This window comes from Salmo salar, chromosome ssa11, assembly GCF_905237065.1.
Source record: "Salmo salar chromosome ssa11, Ssal_v3.1, whole genome shotgun sequence".
Taxonomy (NCBI): Eukaryota; Metazoa; Chordata; class Actinopteri; order Salmoniformes; family Salmonidae; genus Salmo; species Salmo salar.
This window is the reverse complement of record NC_059452.1, coordinates 101,187,158-101,213,049: the sequence shown is the minus strand read 5'-3', so window position 1 is coordinate 101,213,049 and position 25,892 is coordinate 101,187,158. Positions and strand designations below refer to the sequence as shown.

The 25,892-nt window shown below is 43.2% G+C and overlaps 1 protein-coding gene across 2 annotated transcripts in view; it reads right to left on the bottom strand.

The window, feature by feature from the left end:
• Positions 1 to 25,892, bottom strand: part of LOC106591039 (relaxin receptor 2) — a 269,349-nt gene that overhangs the window by 17,512 nt on the left and 225,945 nt on the right. The window contains exons 18-21 of one of the 2 annotated variants that reach the window (XM_045690182.1): positions 24,437 to 24,605; positions 23,876 to 23,962; positions 15,729 to 15,860; positions 12,387 to 12,484 (exon numbers count right to left, since the gene is read on the bottom strand). In XM_045690182.1, coding sequence (XP_045546138.1) covers positions 12,387 to 12,484; positions 15,729 to 15,860; positions 23,876 to 23,962; positions 24,437 to 24,605 — 486 coding nt within the window. The other variant, XM_045690183.1, reaches the window with a different exon arrangement.

Sequence of the window (25,892 nt, the reverse complement as noted above, 5' to 3'; positions counted from 1 at the left end):
ACGGTTTGCAGCTGCACATGGGGACAAAGATCGTACTTTTTGGAGAAATATTCTCTGGTTTGATGAAACAAAAATAGAACTGTTTGGCCATAATAACCATCGTTATATTTGGAGGAAAAATGGGGAGGCTTGCAAGCCGAAGAACACCATCCCAACCGTGAAGCGGGGGATGGTGGCAGCATCATGTTGTGGGGGTGCTTTGCTGCAGGAGGGACTGGTGCACTTCTCAAAATAGATGGCAACATGAGAAGGAAAATTATGTGGATATATTGAAGCAACATCTCAAGATATCAGTCAGGAAGTTAAAGCTTGCTGGCAAATGGGTCTTCCAAATGGACAATGACCCCAAGCATACTTCCAAAGTTGTGGCAAAATGGCTTAAGGACAACAAAGTCAAGGTATTGGAGTGGCCATCCCAAAGCCCTGACCTCAATCCTATAGAAAATGTATGGGCAGAACTGAAAAAGCATGTGTGAGCAAGGAGGCCCACAAACCTGACTCAGTTACACCAGCTTTGTCAGGAAGAATGGGCCAAAATTCACCCAACTTATTGTGGGAAGCTTGTGGAAGGCTACCCGAAACGTTTGACCCAAGTTAAACAATTTAAAGGCAATGCTACCAAATACTAATTGAGTGTATGTAAACTTCTGACCCATTGGGAATGTGATGAAAGAAATAAAGCTGAAATAAATCTCTGTAATTTTATTTTGACATTTCACATTCTGAAAATAAAGTGGTGATCCTAACTGACCTAAGACAGGGAATGTTTACTAGGATTAAATGTCAGGAAATGTGAAAAAATGACTTTAAATGTATTTGGCTAAGGTGTATGTAAACTTCGACTTCAACTGTACATATAAATATATGGATGAGAGATGGCCGTGCGGCATAGGCAAGATGCAGTAGATGGTTTAGAGTGTAGTATATACATATGAGATGAGTAATGTAGGGTATGTTATAATTATGTAAAGTGGCATTGTTTAAAGTGACTAGTGATACATTTATTACATCCAATTTTTAATTATTAAAGTGGCTAGAGATTTGAGTCAGTATGTTGGCAGCAGCCACTCAATGTTAGTGATGGCTGTTTAACAGTCTGATAACCTTGAGATAGAAGCTGTTTTTCAGTCTCTCGGTCCCAGCTTTGATGCACCTGTACTGACCTTGCCTTCTGGATGATAGCGTGGTGAACAGGCAGTGGCTCGGGTGGTTGTTGTCCTTGATGATCTTTTTGGCATTCCTGTGATATCAGGTGGTGTAGGTGTCCTGGAGGGCAGGTAGTTTGCCCCGGTGATGCATTGTGCAGACCTCACTACCCTTATGGTTGTGGGCGGAGCAGTTGCCGTACCAGGCGGTAATACAGCCCGACAGGATGCTCTCGATTGTGCATCTGTAAATGTTTGTGAGTGTTTTGTGAGTGTTGTCGGTGACAAGCCAGATTTCTCCTGTGGTACGGTGTCTGTGTGGGTGGACCATTTCAGTTTGTCCGTGATGTGTACGCCGAGGAACTTAAAACGTTCCACCTTCTCCACTACTGTACTGTCGATGTGGATAGGGGGGTGCTCCCTCTGCTGTTTCCTGAAGTCCACCATTATCTCCTTTGTTTTGTTGACGTTGAGTGTGAGGGCCCTCACCTCCTCCCTGTAGGCCGTCTCGTCGTTGTTGGTAATCAAGCCTACCACTGTAGTGTTGTCTGCAAACTTGATGATTGAGTTGGAGGCGTGCATGGCCACACAGTCATGGGTGAACAGGGAGTACAGGAATTAGATTTTTTTTAATCATATTACTCCAGTGCTAGCCTCCCTATACTGGCTTCCTGTTAAGGCAAGGGCTGATTTCAAGGTTTTACTGCTAACCTACAAAGCATTACATGGGCTTGCTCCTACCTATCTTTCCGATTTGGTCCTGCCGTACATACCTACACGTACGCTACGGTCACAGGACGCAGGCCTCCTAATTGTCCCTAGAATTTCTAAGCAAACAGCTGGAGGCAGGGCTTTCTCCTATAGAGCTCCATTTTTATGGAATGGTCTGCCTACCCATGTGAGAGACGCAGACTCGGTCTCAACCTTTAAGTCTTTACTGAAGACTCATCTCTTCAGTAGGTCCTATGATTGAGTGTAGTCTGGCCCAGGAGTGTGAAGGTGAGCGGAAAGGCACTGGAGCAACGAACTGCCCTTGCTGTCTCTGCCTGGCCGGTTCCCCTCTCTCCACTGGGATTCTCTGCCTCTAACCCTATTACAGGGGCTGAGTCACTGGCTTACTGGTGTTCTTCCATGCCGTCCCTAGGAGGGGTGCGTCACTTGAGTGGGTTGAGTCACTGACGTGGTCTTCCTATCTGGGTTGGCGCCCCCCCCCCCCTTGGGTTGTGCCGTGGCGGAGATCTTTGTGGGCTATACTCGGCCTTGTCTCAGGATGGTAAGTTGGTGGTTGAAGATATCCCTCTAGTGGTGTGGAGGCTGTGCTTTGGCAAAGTGGGTGGGGTTATATCCTGCCTGTTTGGCCCTGTCCGGGGGTATCATCGGATGGGGCCACAGTGTCTCCTGACCCCTCCTGTCTCAGCCTCCAGTATTTATGCTGCAGTAGTTTATGTGTCGGGGGGCTAGGGTCAGTCTGTTACATCTGGAGTATTTCTCCTGTCTTATCCGGTGTCCTGTGTGAATTTAAGTATGCTCTCTCTAATTCTCTCTTTCTCTCTTTCTTTCTTTCTCTCTCTCAGAGGACCTGAGCCCAAGGACCATGCCTCAGGACTACCTGGCATGATGACTCCTTGTTGTCCCCAATCCACCTGGCCATGCTGCTGCTCCAGTTTCAACTGTTCTGTCTGCGGCTATGGAACCCTGACCTGTTCACTGTGATTACTATTATTTGACCATGCTGGTCATCTATGAACATTTGAACATCTTGGCCATGTTCTGTTATAATCTCCACCCGGCATAGCAAGAAGAGGATTGGCCACCCCTCATAGCCTGGTTCATCTCTAGGTTTCTTCCTAGGTTTTGGCCTTTCTAGGGAGTTTTTCCCTAGCCACCGTGCTTCTACACCTGCATTGCTTGCTGTTTGGGGTTTTAGGCTGGGTTTCTGTACAGCACTTTGATATATCAGCTGATGTAAGAAGGGCTATATAAATAAATTTGATTTGAATTTGATTTGATACAGGAGAGGGCTGAGAACGCACCCTTGTGGGGCCCCAGTGTTGAGGATCAGCGGGGTGAGGATGTTGTTTCCTACCCTCTCCACCTGGGGGCGGCACGTCAGAAAGTCCAGGACCCAGTTGCCCAGGGCCAGGGTCAAGACGCAGGGTTTCGAGCTTAATGACGAGTTTGGAGGGTACTATGGTGTTAAATGCTGAGCTGTGATCGATGAACATAGGTATTCCTCTTGTCCAGATGGATTAGGGCAGTGTGCAGTGTGATTGCGATTGCGTCGTCTGTGGACCTATTGGGGCGGTAAGCAAATTGGAGTGGGTCTAGGGTGTCAGGTAGGGTGGAGGTGATATGATCCTTGACTAGTCTCTCAAAGCACTTCATGATGATGGAAGTGAGTGCATCGAGCGATAGTTGTTTAGCTCAGTTACCTTAGCTTTCTTGGGAACAGGAACAATGGTAGCCCTCTTGAAGCATGTGGGAACAGCAGACTGGGATATGATTGATAGAATATGTCCGTAAACACACCAGCCAGCTGGTCTGCGCATGCTCGGAGGACACGGCTAGGGATGCCGTCTGGGCCGGCAGCCTTGCGAAGGTTAACATGTTTAAATGTTTTACTCACGTTGGCTGCAGTGAAGGAGAGCCTGCAGGTTTTGGTAGCGGGCCGTGTCAGTGGCACTGTATTGTCCACAAAGGGAGCAAAGAAATTGTTTAGTTTGTCTGGGAGCAAGACGTTGGTGTCCGCGACGGGGCTGGTTTTCTTTTTGTAATCCGTGATTGACTGTAGACCCTGCCACATACGTCTCGTGTCTGAGCCATTGAATTGGGACTCTACTTTGTCCCTATACTGACGCTTAGCTTGTTTGATTGCCTTGGAGGGAATAGCTACACTGTTTGTATTCGGTCATGTTTCTGGTCGCCTTGCCATGATTAAAAGCAGTGGTTCGCACTTTCAGTTTTGCGCGAATGCTGCCATCAATCCACCGTTTCTGGTTGGGGAAGGTTTTAATAGTCACCGTGGGTACAACATCACTGGTGCACTTGCTAATAAACTCCCTCACCGAATCAGCGTATACATCAATGTTGTTGTCTGAGGCTATCCGTAACATATCCCAGTCCACATGATCGAAGCAATCTTGAAGCTTGGAATCAGATTGGTCGGACCAGCGTTGAACAGACCTGGGTATGGGCGTTTGCTGTTTTAGAGTCTGTCTATAGGCTGGGAGCAACAAATGGAGTCGTGGTTAGATTTGCCGAAAGGAGGGCGAGGGAGGGCTTGGTATGCGTCGCGGAAGTTAGAGTAGCAATGATCCAGAATGATGCCAGCCCAGGTCAAGCATTCGATATGCTGATACAATTTAGGGAGCCTTGTTTTCAGATTAGCTTTGTTAAAATCCCCAGCTACAATAAATGCAGCCTCAGGATATATGGTTTCCAGTTTACATAGAGTCCAAAGTTCTTTCAGGGCCGTCGAGTTGGCTGCTTGTGGGGGGATATACACAGCTATGATTATAATCAAAGAAAATCTCTTAGTAGATAATGCGGTTGGCATTTGATTGTAAAGAATTCTAGGTCAGGTGAACAAAAGGACTTGAGTTCCTGAATGTTGTTATGATCACACCACAACTCGTTAAGTTCTTAGTGATCACTTCCCGCTCTAATCCCGTTAACGGGATTCATTTGACAACATCTAGTGAAATTGCAGCACGCCAAAATCAAAAACAGAAATACTCATAATAAAAATGTATAAAACATACAAGTGTTATACATCAAAATAAAGCTTAACTTCTTGTTAATCCAGCCACTTTGTCAGATTTCAAAAAGGCTTTACGGCGAAAGCAGACCATGCGATTATCTGAGGACAGCGCCCCGCATACAATCACATGAAAATCAGATTTCAACCAGGCAGGTGCGCGACAAAAGTCAGAAATAGCGATATAATTAATGCCTTACCTTTGAAGATATTCTTCTGTTGGCACTCCAAAATGTCCCAGAAACATCACAAATGGTCCTTTTGTTCGATAATGTCCTTCTTTATGTCCCAAAAAAAATTCCATTTATTTGCCACATTTGATTCAGAAATACACCGGTTCCAACTCTCCCAACATGCCTACAAAGTATCTAATAAGTTACCTGTAAACTTGGTCCAAACCTTTCAAACAACGTTCCTAATCCAACCTTAGGTATCCTAAAACGGAATAATTTAAGACGGAATATACTGTGTTCAGTACCGGAAAAATACAACGTGAAGCGCACCAAACAGAGGAGTCCACTTGGCTTGACACTTATAATACATCTAGTGGAAGCCATAGGAACTGCAACCAGGTTCCTATTAGAGCTTCCCATAGAAAACCAAAGGAAAACACAGTGACCTCAATTTTTTTTTACCCTGGATGGTTTGTCCTTGGGGTTTCGCCTGCCAAATCAGTTCTGTTATACTCACAGACATTATTTTAACAGTTTTAGAAACTTTAGAGTGCTTTCTATCCAAATCTACCAATTATATGGATATCCTAACTTCTGGGTCTGAGTAACAGGCAGTTTACTTTGGGCACGCTTTTCATCCGGACGTGAAAATACTGCCCCCTCTCCCTAAGAAGTTTTAATCATAAGGCATACACATCCCACCCTTCTTCTTACCAGAGAGATGTTTGTTTCTGTCAGCGCGATGCGTGACGAAAACGGGTGGCTGTACCGACTCTGATAATGTATCCCAAGTGAGCCTTGTTTCCGTGAAACAGAGAATGTTACAATCTCTGATGTCTCTCTGGAAGGCAACCCTTGCTCGAATTTCGTCTACCTTGTTGTCAAGAGACTGGACATTGGCGAGTAGTATACTCGGTAGCGGTGAACGATGTGCCCGTCTACGGAACCTGACTAGAAGACCGCTCCGTCTGCTCCTTCTGCGGCATCATTGTTTTGGGTCGCCGGCTAGGATCTGATCCATTGTCCTGGGTGGCTGTCCAAACAGAGGATCCGCTTCGGGAAAGTCGTATTCCTGGTCGTAATGTTGGTAAATTGACGTTGCTCTGAGATCCAATAGTTCTTCCCGACTGTATGTAATAAGACTTACATACAGTGCTGTGCTTGTTGAGTGTCCTTCCCTATAAGCATGCTGAAATTCTGTTGTCAATTTGTTTACTGCGAAATAGCATTGTATCTGGTCAAACACAATTTATTCCAGAAGTTTACTAAGGGTTGGTAACCGGCTGATTGGTCGGCTATTTGAGCCGGCTATTTGAGCCAGTAAAGGGGGCTTTAAGGTGCCCCAAAGCTTTCTACTATCATTCTTTATATAATTTATCTTTGTTTCATACATTTTATAAATTATTTTTATTTAGGTTAGTCACATGATTTCTTAATTTGCAGTAAGTTTGCCAATCAGTTGGCCTGCCAGACTTAATTGCCATACCTTTTGACTCATCCCTCTCAACCAAACATTTTTTCAATTCCTCATCAATCCAGGGGGATATAACAGTTTTTACAGTCACTTTCTTAATGGGCGCATGCTTATTAGTAACTGGAATAAGTCGTTTCATAAATGCGTCAAGTGCAGCGTCTGGTTGCTCCTCATTACACGCCACAGACCAGCAAATATTCTTTACATCATTAACATTTGAATCACTACAAAACTTATTGTATGACCTCTTATACACTATATTAGGCCCAGCCTTTGGAACTTTAGTTTTCCTAGATATGGCTATTTTATTGTGATCACTACATCCTATGGATTTGGATACTGCTTTAAAGGAAATATCTGCAGCATTAGTAAAGATGTGATCAATACATGTTGATGATTTAATTCCTGTGCTGTTTATAACTACCCTGACAGGTTGACTGACAACCTGATCCAGGTTGCAGGCACTGGTTACAGTTTGACGTTTTTTCCTGAGTGGGCAGCTTGATGATAGCCAGTCAATATTTAAATGACCCAGAAAATATACCTCTCTGTTGATATCACATACATTATCAAGCATTTCACACATATTATCCAGATACTGACTGTTAGCACTTGGTGGTCTATAGCAGCTTCCCACAAGAATGGGCTTTAGGTGAGGCAGATGAACCTGTAGCCATATTACTTCAACAGTATTTAACATTGGATCGTTAACAATGTATTTCGGATCAATTTGATGTTATTTTAATGGACAGAAAAGTAGTTTCTTTCAAAAACAAGGACATTTCTAAGTGACCCCAAACTTTTGAATGGTGGTTTACATTGTAAACTTTCATTCATATGCTAGGTTGTAGCAACCTCATGATGGGTATAGTAAACATTTGAGTATGTATGTATGTAGTAGCCTAAACCTATGGATGTTACATTGAGCTGGCTAAATGGAATATGAATGAAAGTCATCCAATATGCGGTAATAGAAACAAGGCCAAAAAAGATCGTCCTCCCTCGTCGTCATCCCTCATCCACTGATTGAATACATGGAATTGAATTGTGACGATAACAGTGAATGAATTTTGCACACAATGTACTTTGTTTTCCATTTTCTTTTTAATCAGGAATAATACTTGATTTGATTGTGTATGAAATGGTTATGGTACAAAAAAATCATAAAAGGAGAGTAATTACCCATAATTCTGCACCTTTCTATAGCTGCATCATCATGATGTCGTGACTGCAAAGACAATCAGTGGATCTACTGGGACTTTGAAAATACAGACTAACTTTCTGTTCTGTCTTAGACTGAAGTATGTTTGTGCTAGTCTTTTTTCAGTAAGTCGTGTCCTTTTGATTAATGTAATGGCAATTTTGACTTATCATTTTGAAAATGTATTTCCATGTTTTGCATTAGGTCACTGAGTTAGTTCTGTGTCATGTGAACATCGCCATGAAAATAGACAATATTGCAAAAAATAATGATTGAGAAAAACTGTTAATAAAGACAAAATACTAATAATTAAGCACTCAGGACCTCAGACTGGGGCAAAGGTTTACCTTCCAGTAGGACAATGACCATAAGCACACAGCCAAGACAACGCAGGAGTGGCTTCGGGACAAGTCTCTGAATGTCCTTGAGTGGCCAAGCCAGAGCCCGGACTTGACCCCGATTGAACAGCTCTGGAGAGACCTGAAAAAAGCTGTGCAGCGACGCTCCCCATCCAACCTGACAGAGCTTGAGAAGATCTGCAGAGAAGAATGGGAGAAACTCCCCAAATACAGCTGTGCCAAGCTTGTAGCATCATACCCAAGAAGACTCGAGGCTGTAATCGCTGCCAAAGGTGATTCAACAAAGTACTGAGTAAAAGGTCTGAATAATTATGTAAATGTTATATTTCTGTTTTTTAAATTTCTAAAAACCTGTTTTTGCTTTGTCATTATGGGATATTGCGTGTAGATCAGTGGTTCCCAAACTTTGTATAGTCCCGTACCTCTTCAGACATTCAACCTCCAGCTGTGTACCCCCTCTAGCACCAGGGTCAGCGCACTCACAAATGTTGTTTTTTACCATCATTGTAAGCCTGCCACACAAACACTATACAATACATTTATTAAACATAAGAATGAGTGTGAGTTTTGTCACAACCCAGCTCGTGGGAAGTGACAAAGAGCTCTTATAGGACCAGGGCACAAATAAAAATATAATAATCAATCATTTTGTTCTTTATTTAGCCATCTTACATGTAAAAGCTTATTTGTTCATCAAAATGTGTGAATAACTCACCACAGGTTAATGAGATGGCTGTGCTTGAAAGGATGCACATAACTCTGCAATGTTGGGTTGTATTGGAGAGAGTCTCAGTCTTACATCATTTTCCACACACAGTCTGTGCCTGTGTTTCGTTTTCATGCTAGTGAGGGCCGAGAATCCACTCTCACATAGGTAAGTGTCTTAACAGCGCAATTTGCCAAGGCAAGAAATTCGAAGCACATTTGACATTGTCCGAAAGTTTGAGTTCATTTGCACACAAAAAAATCATACACTGATGGAAAGACCTGTGTGTTGTCCTTGTTAATGCAGACAGAAAAGAGCTACAACTTCTTAATCATAGCCTCAATTTTGTCCCACACATTGAATATAGTTGCAGAGTCCCTGTAATCCTAGATTCAGATCATTCAGGCGAGAAACATCACCCAGATAGGCCAGTCGTGTGAGAATCTCGTCATCATTCAAAGCGGTCAGACAAGTGAAAATGATGGTCAGAAAGAAAACTTTAAGCTCGTCTCAATTCAAAAAACTTGCCAATACTTTGCACTTCTGTATGTTGTTAAAGCATTACATAGTTGCTGCCCATATCATTGCATAATGCAGAAAATACATGAAAGTTCAGGGGCCTTGCTTTAACAAAGTTAACCATTTTCACTGTAGTGTCCAAAATGTCATTCAAGCTGTCAGGTATTCCCTTGGCAGCAAGAGCCTCTCGGTGGATGCTGCAGTGTACCCAAGTGGCGTCGGGAGCAACTGCTTGCACGCGCGTTACCACTTCTCTATGTCTCCCTGTTATTTTGCGCCATCAGTACAGATACCAACACATCTTGACCACCAAAGTCCATTTGATGTCACAAAGCTGTCCAGTATTTAAAAAATATACCCTCATGTTGTGCTGGTTTCCAGTGGTTTGCAGAAGATGTCTTCCTTAATTGACCCCCCATAAACGTAACGGACAAATACCAGGAGCTGTGCCAGGCCCGCCAGGTCTGTTGACTCATCCAGCTGTAACGCATATAATTCACTGGCTTGTATGCGCAGCAGTAATTGTTTCAAAACATCTCCTGCCATGTCACTGATGCGTCATGAAAGTGTTGTTTGATGAAGGCATTGTCCCGCGACAGCAGGAAGAATTAAGTTCTCCACAATAGTATGGGGCTTGCCTGTCCTAGTCACTCGGTAGCTCACCATATAAGACGCTTCTAGCCCCTTCTTATTAATGGTATCTGTTGCTTTTATACATGTCTTCCTACTCGAAAGTCATCTTTATTCTCGCTCGAAAAACTCCTGTGGCTTATTTTTCAAATTGTTATGTTTCGTTTCCAAATGCCTGCACAAGAGTGAAGGTTTCCCCCGAGAGAGAAACGGTTAAGGTGATTGGATGTTAATTATTTGACTAGGCTACCTGTATTTGACATTGTGTTGTTATTTCGCTAAACACTATTTTTCGCAGTGAAACGAGGCTACTCAGACAAGAAAAAAAACTCACCCAAATGTATAGCATTGAAAAATATAAATGTACCCGTTGAAAATGTGAAGAATTATTATTATTATTATTTATTTTAAAATGTGAATCACATTATTTGGCGTATCCCCGACGACATTGTGCGTACCCCAGTTTGGGAATACCTGGTGTAGATTGATGAGATAAACCATTTTTAAATCAATTTTAGAATGACGTAACAAAATATGGAAAAAGTAAATGTGTCTGAATACTTTCCGAATGCACTGATATACAGTTGAAGTAGGAAGTTACATACAACTTAGCCAAATACATTTAAACTCATTTTCACTATTCCTGACATTTGATCCTAGTAAAAATTCCCTGTCTTAGGTCAGTTAGGATCACCACTTCATTTTAAGAATGTGAAATGTCAGAGTAATAGTAGAGAGAATTATTTATTTCAGCTTTTATTTCTTTCATCACATTCCCAGTGGGTCAGAAGTTTACATACACTCAATTAGTATTCGGTAGCATTGCCTTTAAATTGTTTAACTTGGGTCAAACGTTTCGGGTAGCCTTCCACAAGCTTCTAACAATAAATTGTGTGAATTTTGACCAATTCAGCCTGACAGAGCTGGTGTAACTGAGTCAGGTTTGTAGGCCTCCTTGCTCACACACGCTTTTTCAGTTCTGCCAACAAATTTTCTATAGGCTTGAGGTCAGGGCTTTGTGATGGCCACTCCATTACCTTTATTTTGTTGTCCTTAAGCCATTTTGCCACAACTTTGGAAGTATGCTTGGGGTCATTGTCCATTTGGAAGACCCATTTGCGACCAAGTTTTAACTTCCTGACTGATGTCTTGAGATGTTGATTCAATATATCCACATAATTTTACTTCTCATGATGCCATCTATTTTGTGAAGTGCACCAGTCCCTCCTGCAGCAAAGCACCACCACAACATTATGCTGCCACCCCCGTGCTTCACGGTTGGGATGGTGTTCTTCGGCTTGCGAGTCTCCCCCTTTTTCCTCCAAACATAACGTTGGTCATTATGGCCAAACAGTTCTATTTTTGTTTCATCAGACCAGAGGACATTTGTCCAAAAAGTACGATCTTTGTCCCCATGTGCAGTTGCAAACTGTAGTCTGGCTTTTTTATGGCGGTTTTGGAGCAGTGGCTTTTTCCTTGCTGAGCGGCCTTTCAGGTTATGTCGATATAGGACTCGTTTTACTGTGGATATAGATACTTTTGTACCTGTTTCCTCCAGCATCTTTACAAGGGCCTTTGCTGGTATTCTGGGATCGATTTGCACTTTTCGCACCAAAGTATGTTCATCTCTAAGAGACAGAACGCGTCTCCTTCCTGAGCAGTATGATGGCTGCATGGTCCCATGGTGTTAATACTTGCATACTATTGTTTGTACAGATGAACGTGGTTCCTTCAGGCATTTGGAAATTGCTCCCAAGGATGAACCAGAATTGTGGAGGTCTACAATTTATTTTCTGAGGTCTTGGCTGATTTATTTTGATTTTCCCATGATGTCAAGCAAAGAGGCACTGAGTTTGAAGGTAGGCCTTGAAATATATCTGCAGGTACACCTCCAATTGACTCAAATGATGTCAATGAGCCTATCAGAAGCTTCTAAAGCCAAGACATTTTCTGGAATTTTCCAAGCTGTTTAAAGGCACAGTCAAATTAGTGTATGTAAACTTCTGACCTACTGGAATTGTGATACAGTGAATTATAAGTGAAATAATCTGTTTGTAAACAATTGTTGGAAAATGTAAATGTCTCATGCACAAAGTAGATGTCCTAACCGACTTGCCAAAACTATAGTTTGTTCACAAGAAATTTGTGGAGTGGTTAAAAAAAAGAGTTTTAATGACTCCAACCTAAGTGTATGTAAACTTCCAACTTCAACTGTGTGATATATATATATATATATATATATATATATATATTATATTTACCAGTGGTGTAAGGTACATTTAAATAAAAAAATAGAGCTTACGTCCAAAATGGCATCCTATTCCGTTTTTAGTGCTCTACTTTTGACCAAAGCCCCATGGGTCCTGATCAAAAGTAGTGCACTATACAGGAAATAGGGTGCCATTTAGTTTGCAACCACTACCTGTTCTCTGAAGAAGCTGGTAGTCAGGGTGTAGAGGATAGGGTTCAGGGCACTGTTGATGGGTAATATAAAGATCACCACCCAGGATGAGATGGTACCTGGAGGGGGAGAGAGAGAGGAAGTTAGAGGTGTGTGCATGTGGGGTGGGATGGTGGGTGTTGTGTCCTTGTGTATTACTTGCAGTGTTGGGGAGTAGTGAACTTCATGTAGGTCAACTAGTAATTTAACTTTGTTTTGCGTTAGCTTGGTGGTAGTTGAACTCAATTCAAATCTAGGTAGTGTTTCCACTAGTTAATTGCTTTTTTTTACCATGTAGCGGTATAGCTAACTACTGGAACTATACACTACTCTTTTACCATGTAGCTAACTACTGGAACTACACACTATTGTTTTACCATGTAGCAGTGTAGCTAACTACTGGAACTACACACTACTGTTTTACCATGTAGCGGTGTAGCTAACTACTGGAACTACACACTATTGTTTTACCATGTAGCGGTGTAGCTAACAACTGGAAATACACACTGTTGTTTTACCATGTAGCTAACTACTGGAACTACACACTTTTGTTTTACCATGTAGCGGTGTAACTAACTACTGGAAATACACACTACTGTTTTACCATGTAGCGGTGTAGCTAACTACTGGAAATACACACTACTGTTTTACCATGTAGCAGTGTAGCTAACTACTGGAACTACACACTACTGTTTTACCATGTAGCGGTGTAGCTATCTACTGGAACTATACACTACTTTTTTCACAAAAATAAAATTAAATATGGGTGAAGTAGGCAATCATTTCCTTTCTTTTTAGGCATCAGACGTGCCTAATTCTCACTTGAAACATCCTTTTGTGTTTAATTCCTACGGTCACAAACTCCAACCTCCACACAGTTGTCACTGACTAGTTGGATATTCATTTCCTACTGAGCAAACAATTTATGTATTACAGCATTCTTTAAATACATCTTTTATCACGTTTTTGCTTGGCAGATCTTTTTATTTTATTGACATTAGTCAATATAGCTCATAAATGCAACTGATTATTTCAACTTGTTTTGTGTTCTACTTGTAGCCCTGGTTGTCCTGAAAATAAAATGGTAAAACTCTTCATTGTGAGGCAGATTTTTGCTGGGGTCATCAAGCCTGATGTTAATAGGCTTTTAACATATCACCCCAAAGTGATCTGTTGTTACAATTTATAGTCTATGACATTTCCGATTTACATATGATCATTTTTCACTAATTCGTTTTCAAAGGAACTTTAGTTAAGTAAACTACACTGCTCAAAAAATAAAGGGAACACTTAAACAACACAATGTAACTCCAAGTCAATCACACTTCTGTGAAATCAAACTGTTCACTTAGGAAGCAACACTGATTGACAATAAATTTCACATGCTGTTGTGCAAATGGAATAGACAACAGGTGGAAATTATAGGCAATTAGCAAGACACCCCCAATAAAGGAGTGGTTCTGCAGGTGGGGACCACAGACCACTTCTCAGTTCCTATGCTTCCTGGCTGATGTTTTGGTCACTTCTGAATGCTGGCGGTGCTTTCACTCTAGTGGTAGCATGTGACGGAGTCCACCACCCACACAAGTGGCTCAGGTAGTGCAGCTCATCCAGGATGGTACATCAATGCGAGCTGTGGCAAGAAGGTTTGCTGTGTCTGTCAGCGTAGTGTCCAGAGCATGGAGGCGCTACCAGGAGACAGGCCAGTACATCAGGAGATGTGGAGGAGGTCGTAGGAGGGCAACAACCCAGCAGCAGGACCGCTACCTCCTCCTTTGTGCAAGGAGGAGCAGGAGAAGCACTGCCAGAGCCCTGCAAAATGACCTCCAGCAGGCCACAAATGTGCATGTGTCTGCTCAAACGGTCAGAAACAGACTCCATGAGGGTGGTATGAGGGCCCGACGTCCACAGGTGGGGGTTGTGCTTACAGCCCAACACCGTGCAGGACTTTTGGCATTTGCCAGAAAACACCAAGATTGGCAAATTCGCCACTGGCGCCCTGTGCTCTTAACAGATGAAAGCAGGTTCACACTGAGCACGTGACAGACGTGACAGAGTCTGGAGATGCCGTGGAGAACGTTCTGCTGCCTGCAACATCCTCCAGCATGACCGGTTTGGCGGTGGGTCAGTCATGGTGTGGGGTGGCATTTCTTTGGGGGGCCGCACAGCCCACCATGTGCTCGCCAGAGGTAGCCTGACTGCCATTAGGTACCGAGATGAGATCCTCAGACCCCTTGTGAGACCATATGCGTTGTAGGGAGGTCATACAGGCACGTGGAGGCCACACACACTACTGAGCCTCATTTTGACTTGTTTTAAGGACATTACATCAAAGTTGGATCAGCCTGTAGTGTGGTTTTCCACTTTAATTTTGAGTGTGACTCCAAATCCAGACCTCCATGGGTTGATAAGTTGGATTTCCATTGATTATTTTTGTGTGATTTTGTTGTCAGCACATTCAACTATGTAAAGAAAAAAGTATTTAATAAGATTATTTCTTTCATTCAGATCTAGGATGTGTTGTTTAAGTGTTCCCTTTATTTTTTTGAGCAGTATATATTTTTCATAGGGGTAGCTTTAGTGTAGCATAACTTCTGTGGAAACTAATTGATAGCTGGGTAAACTATCTTTTCAGAGTAGCTTCCCCAACAATGATTACCTGGTATCTCGACCTGCAACAGGGACAGTATTTACCTGGTATCTCGACCTGCAACAGGGACAGTATTTACCTGGTAACTCGACCTGCAACAGAGACAGTATTTACCTGGTATCTCGATCTGCAACAGGGACAGTATTTACCTGGTATCTCGACCTGCAACAGGGACAGTATTTACCTGGTATCTCGACCTGCAACAGGGACAGTATTTACCTGGTATCTCGACCTGCAACAGGGACAGTATTTACCTGGTATCTCGACCTGCAACAGGGACAGTATTTACCTGGTATCTCGACCTGCAACAGAGACAGTATTTACCTGGTATCTCGACCTGCAACAGGGACAGTATTTACCTGGTATCTCGACCTGCAACAGAGACAGTATTTACCTGGTATCTCGACCTGCAACAGAGACAGTATTTACCTGGTATCTCGACCTGCAACAAGGACAGTATTTACCTGGTATCTCGACCTGCAACAGGGACAGTATTAACCTGGTATCTCGACCTGCAACAGGGACCGTATTTACCTGGTATCTCGACCTGCAACAGGGACAGTATTTACCTGGTATCTCGACCTGCAACAGGGACAGTATTTACCTGGTATCTCGACCTGCAACAGGGACAGTATTTACCTGGTATCTCGACCTGCAACAGGGACAGTATTTACCTGGTATCTCGACCTGCAGCAGGGACAGTATCTTGACCAGGAAGATGGGGATCCAGCAGAGGGCGTCAGAGAAGACGATGAAGAAGAACCTGTTAGCTACAGCCACGTCTCTGTGTAGCCTGCTCCTCAGGTCTGTAACAGAACAACATGTTAGCTACATCCATGTCTCTGTGTAGCCTGGTCCTCAGGTCTGTAACAGAACAGCCTGTTAGCTACAGCCATGTCTCTGTGTAGCCTGCTCCTCAGGTCTGTAACAGAACAGCCTGTTAGCTACAGTCAGGTCTCTGTGTAGCCTGCTCCTCAACAAAGCGTCAACTACAAATAATATTCAAGTAAGAGATTGTTTACTTTTTACAAGAGGGTTCAGGTAGTTCACTTGTGGTCTTCCTTTACAGTGCCTTCAGAAAGTATTCACACCCCTTGACCTATTCCACATTTTGTTGTGTTCAGCTTGAATTTAAAATAGATAAAATTAAGATTTTGTGTCACTTGCTTTGATTTGATTTGACTTGCCTACACACAATGCCCCATAATGTCAAAGTGGAATTACGTTTTTAGAAATGTTTACAAATTCCCTAAAAATGAGTAAAAATGTGCTTAACAAGTGCTTAAGTTGCATGGACTAACTCTGTGTGCAATAGTGTTTAACATGATTTTTGAATTACTTCACCAGTGAATTTCAAACACATAGTAAACCACAAAAGCAGACATTGAATATCCCTTTGAGCATGGTGAAGTTATTAATTACACTTTGGAAGCTGAATCAATACAACCAGTCACTACAAAGATACAGGCGTCCTTCCTAACCGAGTTGCCGGAGAGGAAGGAAACCGCTAAGTGATTTTATCATGAGGCCAATGACTTTAAATTAGTTACAGAGTTTAGTGGCTGTGACAGGAGAAAACTGAGGATGGATCAACAACATTGTGGTTATTCCACAGTATGAATCTAAATGACAGAATGCAAAGGAGGACGCTTGTACAGAATAAAAAAAAATCCTAAACATGCACCCTGTTTGTAATAAGGCACAAAAGTCAGACTGCTAAAAAAATTGCCTAAGAAATGTACTTTATGTCCGGAATACAAAGCATTATGTTTGGGGCAAATCCAACACAACACATCACTGAGTACCACTCTTCATACAGTATTTTCAAGCATGGTGGTGGCTGCATCATGTTATGGGTATGTTTGTCATCGGCAAGGACTGGAGTTTTTTAGGATAAAAATAAACGGAATAGAGCTAAGCACAGGCAAAATCCTACAGGAAAACCTGGTTCAGTCTGCTTTCCAACAGACACTGGGGGACAAATTCACCTTTCAGCAGGACAATAACCTAAAACACAAGGTTCGCTCCTACACACATTGAGTCACGTGGCCGTGGCTTGCGAGATAAAGCAGGCACACAGGTATTGAGGCATTCAGTTACTGTTTTACAGAACGTCAGAATGGGCAAAACGAGTGACCTAAGCGACTTTGAGCGTGGTATGATCTTCGGTGCCAGGCGTGCCGGTTCCAGTATCTCAAAAACTGCCATCCTCCTGGGATTTTCACGCACGACAGTGTCAAGGGTTTACCGAGAATGCTGCTACAAACAAAAAAACATCCAGTCAGCGGCAGTCCTGGGCACAAAAACTGCTAGTTGATGAGAGGTGGAAGGAGAATGGCAAGAATAGGCAAAAATCGGTGGGCTACAAACAGGCAGATAACGGCGCAGTACAAAACTGGTGCAGAATCTCGGTGCCAACTGTCGTTGGTCCTTGTCACGGATAGGCTATTGCAGCAGATGACCACACTGGGCTCCACTCCTATCAGCTTAAAACAAGAAGTGGCGCCAGTAGAAAAACATCACCTGGTCCGACGAATCCTGGTTACTGTTACGTCATGCTGATGACAGAGTCAGGATTTGGCGTAAACAGCATGAGTCAGAGGTTGGTGGCACCTTAATTGGGGAGAATGGACTGGTGGTAATGACTGGAGCGGAATGGAATCAAATAGATCAAACACATGGTTTCTAGGTGTTTGTTGCCATTCCATTTGCTCCGTTCCGGCCATTACTATGAGCCATTCCCCTCAGCAGCCTCCACTGGCATGAGTCCATGGCCCCATCCTGCCTGGTGTCAACTGGCCACTGAGTGTACACATTGATTGCTCTAAATGTTGAAAATCCGTAGGCAAGGGAGAGAAACAAAATGATGCAGTTTAAGGTAATGTGGCAGAGTGTGATGCGGGCACTGGAGAAGGGGGTGTGAGCTGGTGGGTCTGGGCAGGGTGACGTCGTTGATGTTTGCTTGTGTTTGTATGTGTTTGTTTTGAATTTACAAAAAAAAATGTTCCTGAGTGGCATAGTTACAGTTTGACTTCAATCGGCTTAGAAATCTATGGCAAGACTTGGAAATGGCTGTCTAGCAATGATCAACAACCAACTTATTTGAGCTTGAATATTTTTTGTATAATAATGTGCAAATATTGTACAATCCAGGTGTACAAAATTGCTTAGAGACTTACCCAAGAAAGACTCACAGCTGTAATCGCTGTCAACGGTGATTCGAACACTCTCAGGAGTGTGAATACTTCCTGTTTCCTGTTTCCGGTCACAACTTGCAGACTTGTTTACGCTGCTGTGCATTTTTGTTGCCGATCTTACTTTGATACCTGACGGTTTTTTACTTTTTCATTACCGTATATTTTTACTTTTTCCCTCACTCAACTTTTTTCATTCAACTTTTTCACCCCGGAGGTTTTATCTGGACATGGTTCGTCAGGACTTCAAACAGCCGAAGCTAAGTAACATTAACATGATGCCTTCTAATTGCAGTCGTTCTACTTATAATATACAGGAGAACGATCGCCTTACGGCAAGGATAGCTGTGCTGCAAGCCCAGCTTCAGACGCGATCGTTAGGCAAGGGTAATTTCAGTGTAGGAAAGGATGAAACAGCGTCTGTGCCACCAGTAAATACAGATAGTAACGTTAGTATAAACCCCCTCGCACGGTCCCCGCAGCCGGACAACTTTCTCATGGCTTCTGGAGGGAAACGCTGAAGGAATGCTCAACCGGTGTCGCTTATTCAGCCGACAGAAACTTTCAACCGGTTCTCCCCATTAAGCGAGTCGGAGTCGGAGGCCGAGACTTCTCTGGTCTCTACTCCTCCCGCTGTGGGGTCTGAGACGCCGACGGCTCCCACCATTAGCTCTGACAAATTGAAAACCCTAGTCATTGGCGACTCCATTACCCGCAGTATTAGACTTAAAACTAATCATCCAGCGATCATACACTGTTTACCAGGGGGCAGGGCTACCGACGTTAAGGCTAATCTAAAGACGGTGCTGGCTAAAGCTAAAACTGGCGAGTGTAGAGAGTATAGAGATATTGTTATCCACGTCGGCACCAACGATGTTAGGATGAAACAGTCAGAGGTCACCAAGCGCAACATAGCTTCAGCGTGTAAATCAGCTAGAAAGATGTGTCGGCATCGATTAATTGTCTCTGGCCCCCTCCCAGTTAGGGGGAGTGATGAGCTCTACAGCAGAGTCTCACAACTCAATCGCTGGTTGAAAACTGTTTTCTGCCCCTCCCAAAAGATAGAATTTGTAGATAATTGGCCCTCTTTCTGGGACTCACCCACAAACAGGACCAAGCCTGGCCTGTTGAGGAGTGACCGACTCCATCCTAGCTGGAGGGGTGCTCTCATCTTATCTACGAACATAAACAGGGCTCTAACTCCTCTAGCTCCACAATGAAATAGGGTGCAGGCCAGGCAGCAGGCTGTTAGCCAGCCTGCCAGCTTAGTGGAGTCTGCCACTAGCACAGTCAGCGTAGTCAGCTCAGCTTTCCCCATTGAGACCGTGTCTGTGCCTCGATCTAGGTTGGGCAAAATTAAAAATGGCGGTGTTCGCTTTAGCAATCTCACTAGTATAAAGACCTCCTCCATTCCTGCCATTATTGAAAGAGATTGTGATACCTCACATCTCAAAATTGGGTTACTTAATGTTAGATCCCTCACTTCCAAGGCAGTTATAGTCAATGAACTAATCACTGATAATAATCTTGATGTGATTGGCCTGACTGAAACATGGCTTAAGCCTGATGAATTTACTGTGTTAAATGAGGCCTCACCCCTGGTTACATTAGTGACCATACCCCCCGTGCATCCGGCAAAGGCGGAGGTGTTGCTAACATTTACGATAGCAAATTTCAATTTACAAAAAAAAAACAACAATGACGTTTTCGTCTTTTGAGCTTCTAGTCATGAAATCTATGCAGCCTACTCACTCACTTTTTATAGCTACTGTTTATAGGCCTCCTGGGCCATATGCAGTGTTCCTCACTGAGTTCCCTGAATTCCTATCGGATCTTGTAGTCATAGCAGATAATATTCAAATTTTTGGTGACTTTAACATTCACATGGAAAAGTCCACAGACCCACTCCAAAAGGCTTTCGGAGCCATCATCGACTCAGTGGGTTTTGTCCAACATGTCTCTGGACCTACTCACTGCCACAGTCATACTCTGGACCTAGTTTTGTCCCATGGAATAAATGTTGTGGATCTAAATGTTTTTCCTCATAATCCTGGACTATCGGACCACCATTTTATTACGTTTGCAATTGCAACAAATAATCTGCTCAGACCCCAACCAAGGAGCATTAAAAGTCGTGCTATAAATTCTCAGACAACCCAAAGATTCCTTGATGCCCTTCCAGACTGCCTCTGCCTACCCAAGGACGTCAGAGGACAAAAATCAGTTAACCACCTAACCGAGGAACTCAATTTAACCTTGCGCAATACCCTAGATGCAGTTGCACCCCTAAAAACTAAAAACATCTGTCATAAGAAACTAGCTCCCTGGTATACAGAAAATACACGAGCTCTGAAGCAAGCTTCCAGAAAATTGGAACGGAAATGGCGCCACACCAAACTGGAAGTCTTCCGACTAGCTTGGAAAGACAGTACCGTGCAGTATCGAAGAGCCCTTACTGCTGCTCGATCATCCTATTTTTCCAACTTAATTGAGGAAAATAAGAACAATCCGAAATTTCTTTTTGATACTGTCGCAAAGCTAACTAAAAAGCAGCCTTCGCAAATGGAGGATGGCTTTCACTTCAGCAGTAATAAATTTATGAACTTCTTTGAGGAAAAGATCATGATCATTAGAAAGCAAATTACAGACTCCTCTTTAAATCTGGGTATTCCTCCAAAGCTCCATTGTCCTGAGTCTGCACAACTCTGCCAGGACCTAGGATCAAGGGAGATACTAAAGTGTTTTAGTACTATATCCCTTGACGCAATGATGAAAATAATCATGGCCTCCAAACCCTCAAGCTGCATACTGGACCCTATTCCAACTAAACTACTGAAAGAGCTGCTTCCTGTGCTTGGCCCTCCTATGTTGAACATAATAAACGGCTCTCTATCCACCGGATGTGTACCAAGCTCACTAAAAGTGGCAGTAATAAAGCCTCTCTTGAAAAAGCCGAATCTTGATCCAGAAATTATAAAAAACTATCGGCCTATATCGAATCTTCCATTCCTCTCAAAAATTTTAGAAAAAGCTGTTGCACAGCAACTCGCTGAAGACAAACAATGTATACGAAACGCTTCAGTCTGGTTTTAGACCCCATCATAGCACTGAGACTGCACTTGTGAAGGTGGTAAATGACCTTTTAATGACGTCAGACCGAGGCTCTGCATCTGTCCTCGTGCTCCTAGATCTTAGTGCCGCTTTTGATACCATCGATCACCACATTCTTTTGGAGAGATTGGAAACCCAAATTGGTCTACATGGACAAGTTCTGGCCTGGTTTAGATCTTATCTGTCGGAAAGATATCAGTTTGTCTCTGTGAATGGTTTGTCCTCTGACAAATCAATTGTAAATTTCGGTGTTCCTCAAGGTTCCGTTTTAGGACCACTATTGTTTTCACTATATATTTTACCTCTTGGGGATGTCATTCGAAAACATAATGTTAAATTTCACTGCTATGCGGACGACACACAGCTGTACATTTCAATGAAACATGGTGAAGCCCCAAAATTGCCCTCGCTAGAAGCGTGTGTTTCAGACATAAAGAAGTGGATGGCTGCAAACTTTCTACTTTTAAACTCGGACAAAACAGAGATGCTTGTTCTGATTCCCAAGAAACAAAGAGATCTTCTGTTGAATCTGACAATTAATCTGGATGGTTGTACAGTCGTCTCAAATAAAACTGTGAAGGACCTCGGCGTTACTCTGGACCCTGATCTCTCTTTTGAAGAACATATCAAGACTGTTTCAAGGACAGCTTTTTTCCATCTACGTAACATTGCAAAAATCAGAAATTTTCTGTCCAAAAATGACGCAGAAAAATTAATCCATGCTTTTGTTACTTCTAGGCTGGACTACTGCAATGCTCTACTTTCCGGCTACCCGGATAAAGCACTAAATAAACTTCAGTTAGTGCTAAATACGGCTGCTAGAATCCTGACTAGAACCAAAAAATTTGATGATATTACTCCAGTGCTAGCCTCCCTACACTGGCTTCCTGTTAAGGCAAGGGCTGATTTCAAGGTTTTACTGCTAACCTACAAAGCATTACATGGGCTTGCTCCTACCTATCTTTCCGATTTGGTCCTGCCGTACATACCTACACGTACGCTACGGTCACAAGACGCAGGCCTCCTAATTGTCCCTAGAATTTCTAAGCAAACGGCTGGAGGTAGGGCTTTCTCCTATAGAGCTCAATTTTTATGGAATGGTCTGCCTACCAATGTGAGAGACGCAGACTCAGTCTCAACCTTTAAGTCTTTACTGAAGACTTATCTCTTCAGTAGGTCCTATGATTAAGTATAGTCTGGCCCAGGAGTGTGAAGAGGAACGGAAAGGCTGGAGCAACGAACCGCCCTTGCTGTCTCTGCCTTGCAGGTTCCACTCTTTCCACTGGGATTCTCTGCCTCTAACCCTTTTACAGGGGCTGAGTCACTGGCCTACTGGTGTTCTTCCATGCCCTCCATGGGAGGGGTGCGTCACTTGAGTGGGTTGAGTCACTGACGTGGTCTTCCTGTCTGGGTTGGCGCCCCCCCCCTTGGGTTGTGCCATGGCGGAGATCGTTGTGGGCTATACTCGGCCTTGTCTTAGGACGGTAAGTTGGTGGTTGGAGACATCCCTCTAGTGGTGTGGGGGCTGTGCTTTGGCAAAGTGGGTGGGGTTATATCCTGCCTGTTTGGCCCTGTCCGGGGGTATCATCGGATGGGGCCACAGTGTCTTCTGATCCCTCCTGTCTCAGCCTCCAGTATTTATGCTGCAGTAGTTTATGTGTCGGGGGCTAGGGTCAGTCTGTTACATCTGGAGTATTTCTCTTGTCTTATCCGGTGTCCTGTGTGTATTTAAATATGCTCTCTCTAATTCTCTCTTTCTCTCTTTCTGTCTTTCTCTCGGAGGACCTGAGCCCTAGGACCATGCCTCAGGACTACCTGGTATGATGACTCCTTGCTGTCCCCAGTCCACCTGGCCGTGCTGCTGCTCCAGTTTCAACTGTTCTGCCTGCGGCTATGGAACCCTGACCTGTTCACCGGACGTGCTTGTTGCACCCTCGACAACTACTATGATTATTATTATTTGACCATGCTGGTCATTTATGAACATTTTAACATTTTAACATTTTGACCATGTTCTGTTATAATATCCACCCTGCACAGCCAGAAGAGGACTGGCCACCCCTCATAGCCTGGTTCCTCTCTAGGTTTCTTCCTAGGTTTTTGGCCTTTCTAGGGAGTTTTTCCTAGGGAGTTTTTCCTAGCCACCGTGCTTCTTTCACATGCTTTGCTTGCTGTTTGGGGTTTTAGGCTGGGTTTATGTACAGCACTTTGAGAATATCAGCTGATGTACGAAGGGCTATATAAAAATAAATTTGATTTGATTTGATTTGAATACTTATGTAAATTAGATATTTCCGTATTTCATTTTTAATAAATGTGCAAAAATGTCTAAAAACATATTTTCACTTTGTCATTATGGGATATTGTGATGTCATTATGGGGCATTGCGATGTCATTATGGGGTATTGTGTGTAGATGGGTGAGAAAAACATATATTTAATCAATTTTGAATTCAGGCTGTAACACAACATGTGGAATAAGTCCAGAGGTATGAATACTTTCTGAAAGCACTGTACCTGTAGCGTTTATTCCAGTCTTATAGATGGAGTAGAACATGGAGGAGTAGGAGAACACTATCACCAGGAAGGCTACCAGGTTCAGACCTATGGAGACACACACACACAAACACACACACACACACACACACACACACACACACACACACACACACACACACACACACACACACACACACACACACACACACACACACACACACACACACACACACACACACACACACACACACACACACACACACAGTGCAGAATAAACACACGCACACACAGGGGGAGACACACAGTGCAGAATTAACACACACACTCGTTAAAGGAGAACACTATTAACAGGAATGCTAACAGTTTCAGACCCATAGAGATTTTAGATATTTAGAAACCCTTTAATTGCACAATTTAGAGAGAGCGATGGAGAAGGAGAGCGAGAGAGAGAGATAGAGAGATACACATGTGCATGAGAAAAATACATGCAGGCTGGCAGGCACACAAACACACAGACACACACACACACACACACACACACACACACACACACACACACACACACACACCACACCGTACCAAGGAAAATTCCGATAGAGTATCCTTTAGCAGTGGGTTTCTCCTGTCTGTCAGAGTGGAGGGGGAAGCAGACCCCGTTGCGACCATAGTAGTTCCCAAACAGATCGTCGTTCAGCAAGGGAACCACAGCGATGATGAACCCCAGCACCCAGATAGACACTAGCACCACCTGGTGGGGAGGGATGGTACAAAATACTGTCTATAGGCACGGTATTCACATCTTACCCTGGAGGTCCAGACTACTGCTGTTTTTTTGTTCTACCTGATAAAGTGTCCCAGGTCTAAATCAGTGCCTGATTAACCTGTCGGGGATAGGGGGCAGTATTTGCACGGCCGGATAAAAAACGTACCCGATTTAATCTGGTTACTACTCCTGCCGTGTAACTAGAATATGCATATAATTGTTTGATTTGGATAGAAAACACCCTAAAGTTTCTAAAACTGTTTGAATGGTGTCTGTGAGTATAACAGAACTCATATGGCAGGCCAAAACCTGAGAAGATTCCAAACAGGAAGCGCCCTCTCTGACCATTACTTGGCCTTCTTGATCATCTCTATCCAAAACAAAAGATCTCTGCTGTAAAGTGACATTTTCTACGGCTCCCATAGGCTCTCAGAAGGCGCCAGAACGTTGAATGATGACTCTCCAGTCTCTGGCTGAAAAACAGTAGCGCATTTGGTAAGTGGTCGATCTGAGAACAATGAGACTGGTGTGCGCGTGCACGAGACAACTCCATGTTTACATTTTCAGTCTTTGAACGAAAACAGGGTTTCCCGGTCGGAATATTATCGCTTTTTTACGAGAAAAATCGCATAAAAATAGATTTTAAACAGCGTTTGACATGCTTCGAAGTACGGTAATGGAATATTTTGATTTTTTTTGTCACGAAACGCGCCGGGCGCGTCACCCTTCTTTACCCTTCGGATAGTGTCTTGAACGCACGAACAAAACGCCGCTATTTGGATATAACTATGGATTATTTGGAACCAAACCAACATTTGTTATTGAAGTAGAAGTCCTGGGAGTGCATTCTGACGAAGAACAGCAAAGGTAATCAAATGTTTCTTATAGTAAATCTGAGTTTGGTGAGTACCAAACTTGGTGGGTGTCAAAATAGCTAGCCTGTGATGGCTGGGCTATCTACTCAGAATATTGCAAAATGTGCTTTCACCGAAAAGCTATTTTAAAATTGGACATAGCGATTGCATAAAGGAGTTCTGTATCTATAATTCTTAAAATAATTGTTATGTTTTTTGTGAACGTTTATCGTGAGTAATTTTGTAAATTCACCGGAAGTGTTCGGTGGGAATGCTAGTCACATGCTAATGTAAAAAGCTGGTTTTTGATATAAATATGAACTTGATTGAACAAAACATGCATGTATTGTATAACATAATGTCCTAGGAGTGTCATCTGATGAAGATCATCAAAGGTTAGTGCTGCATTTAGCTGTGG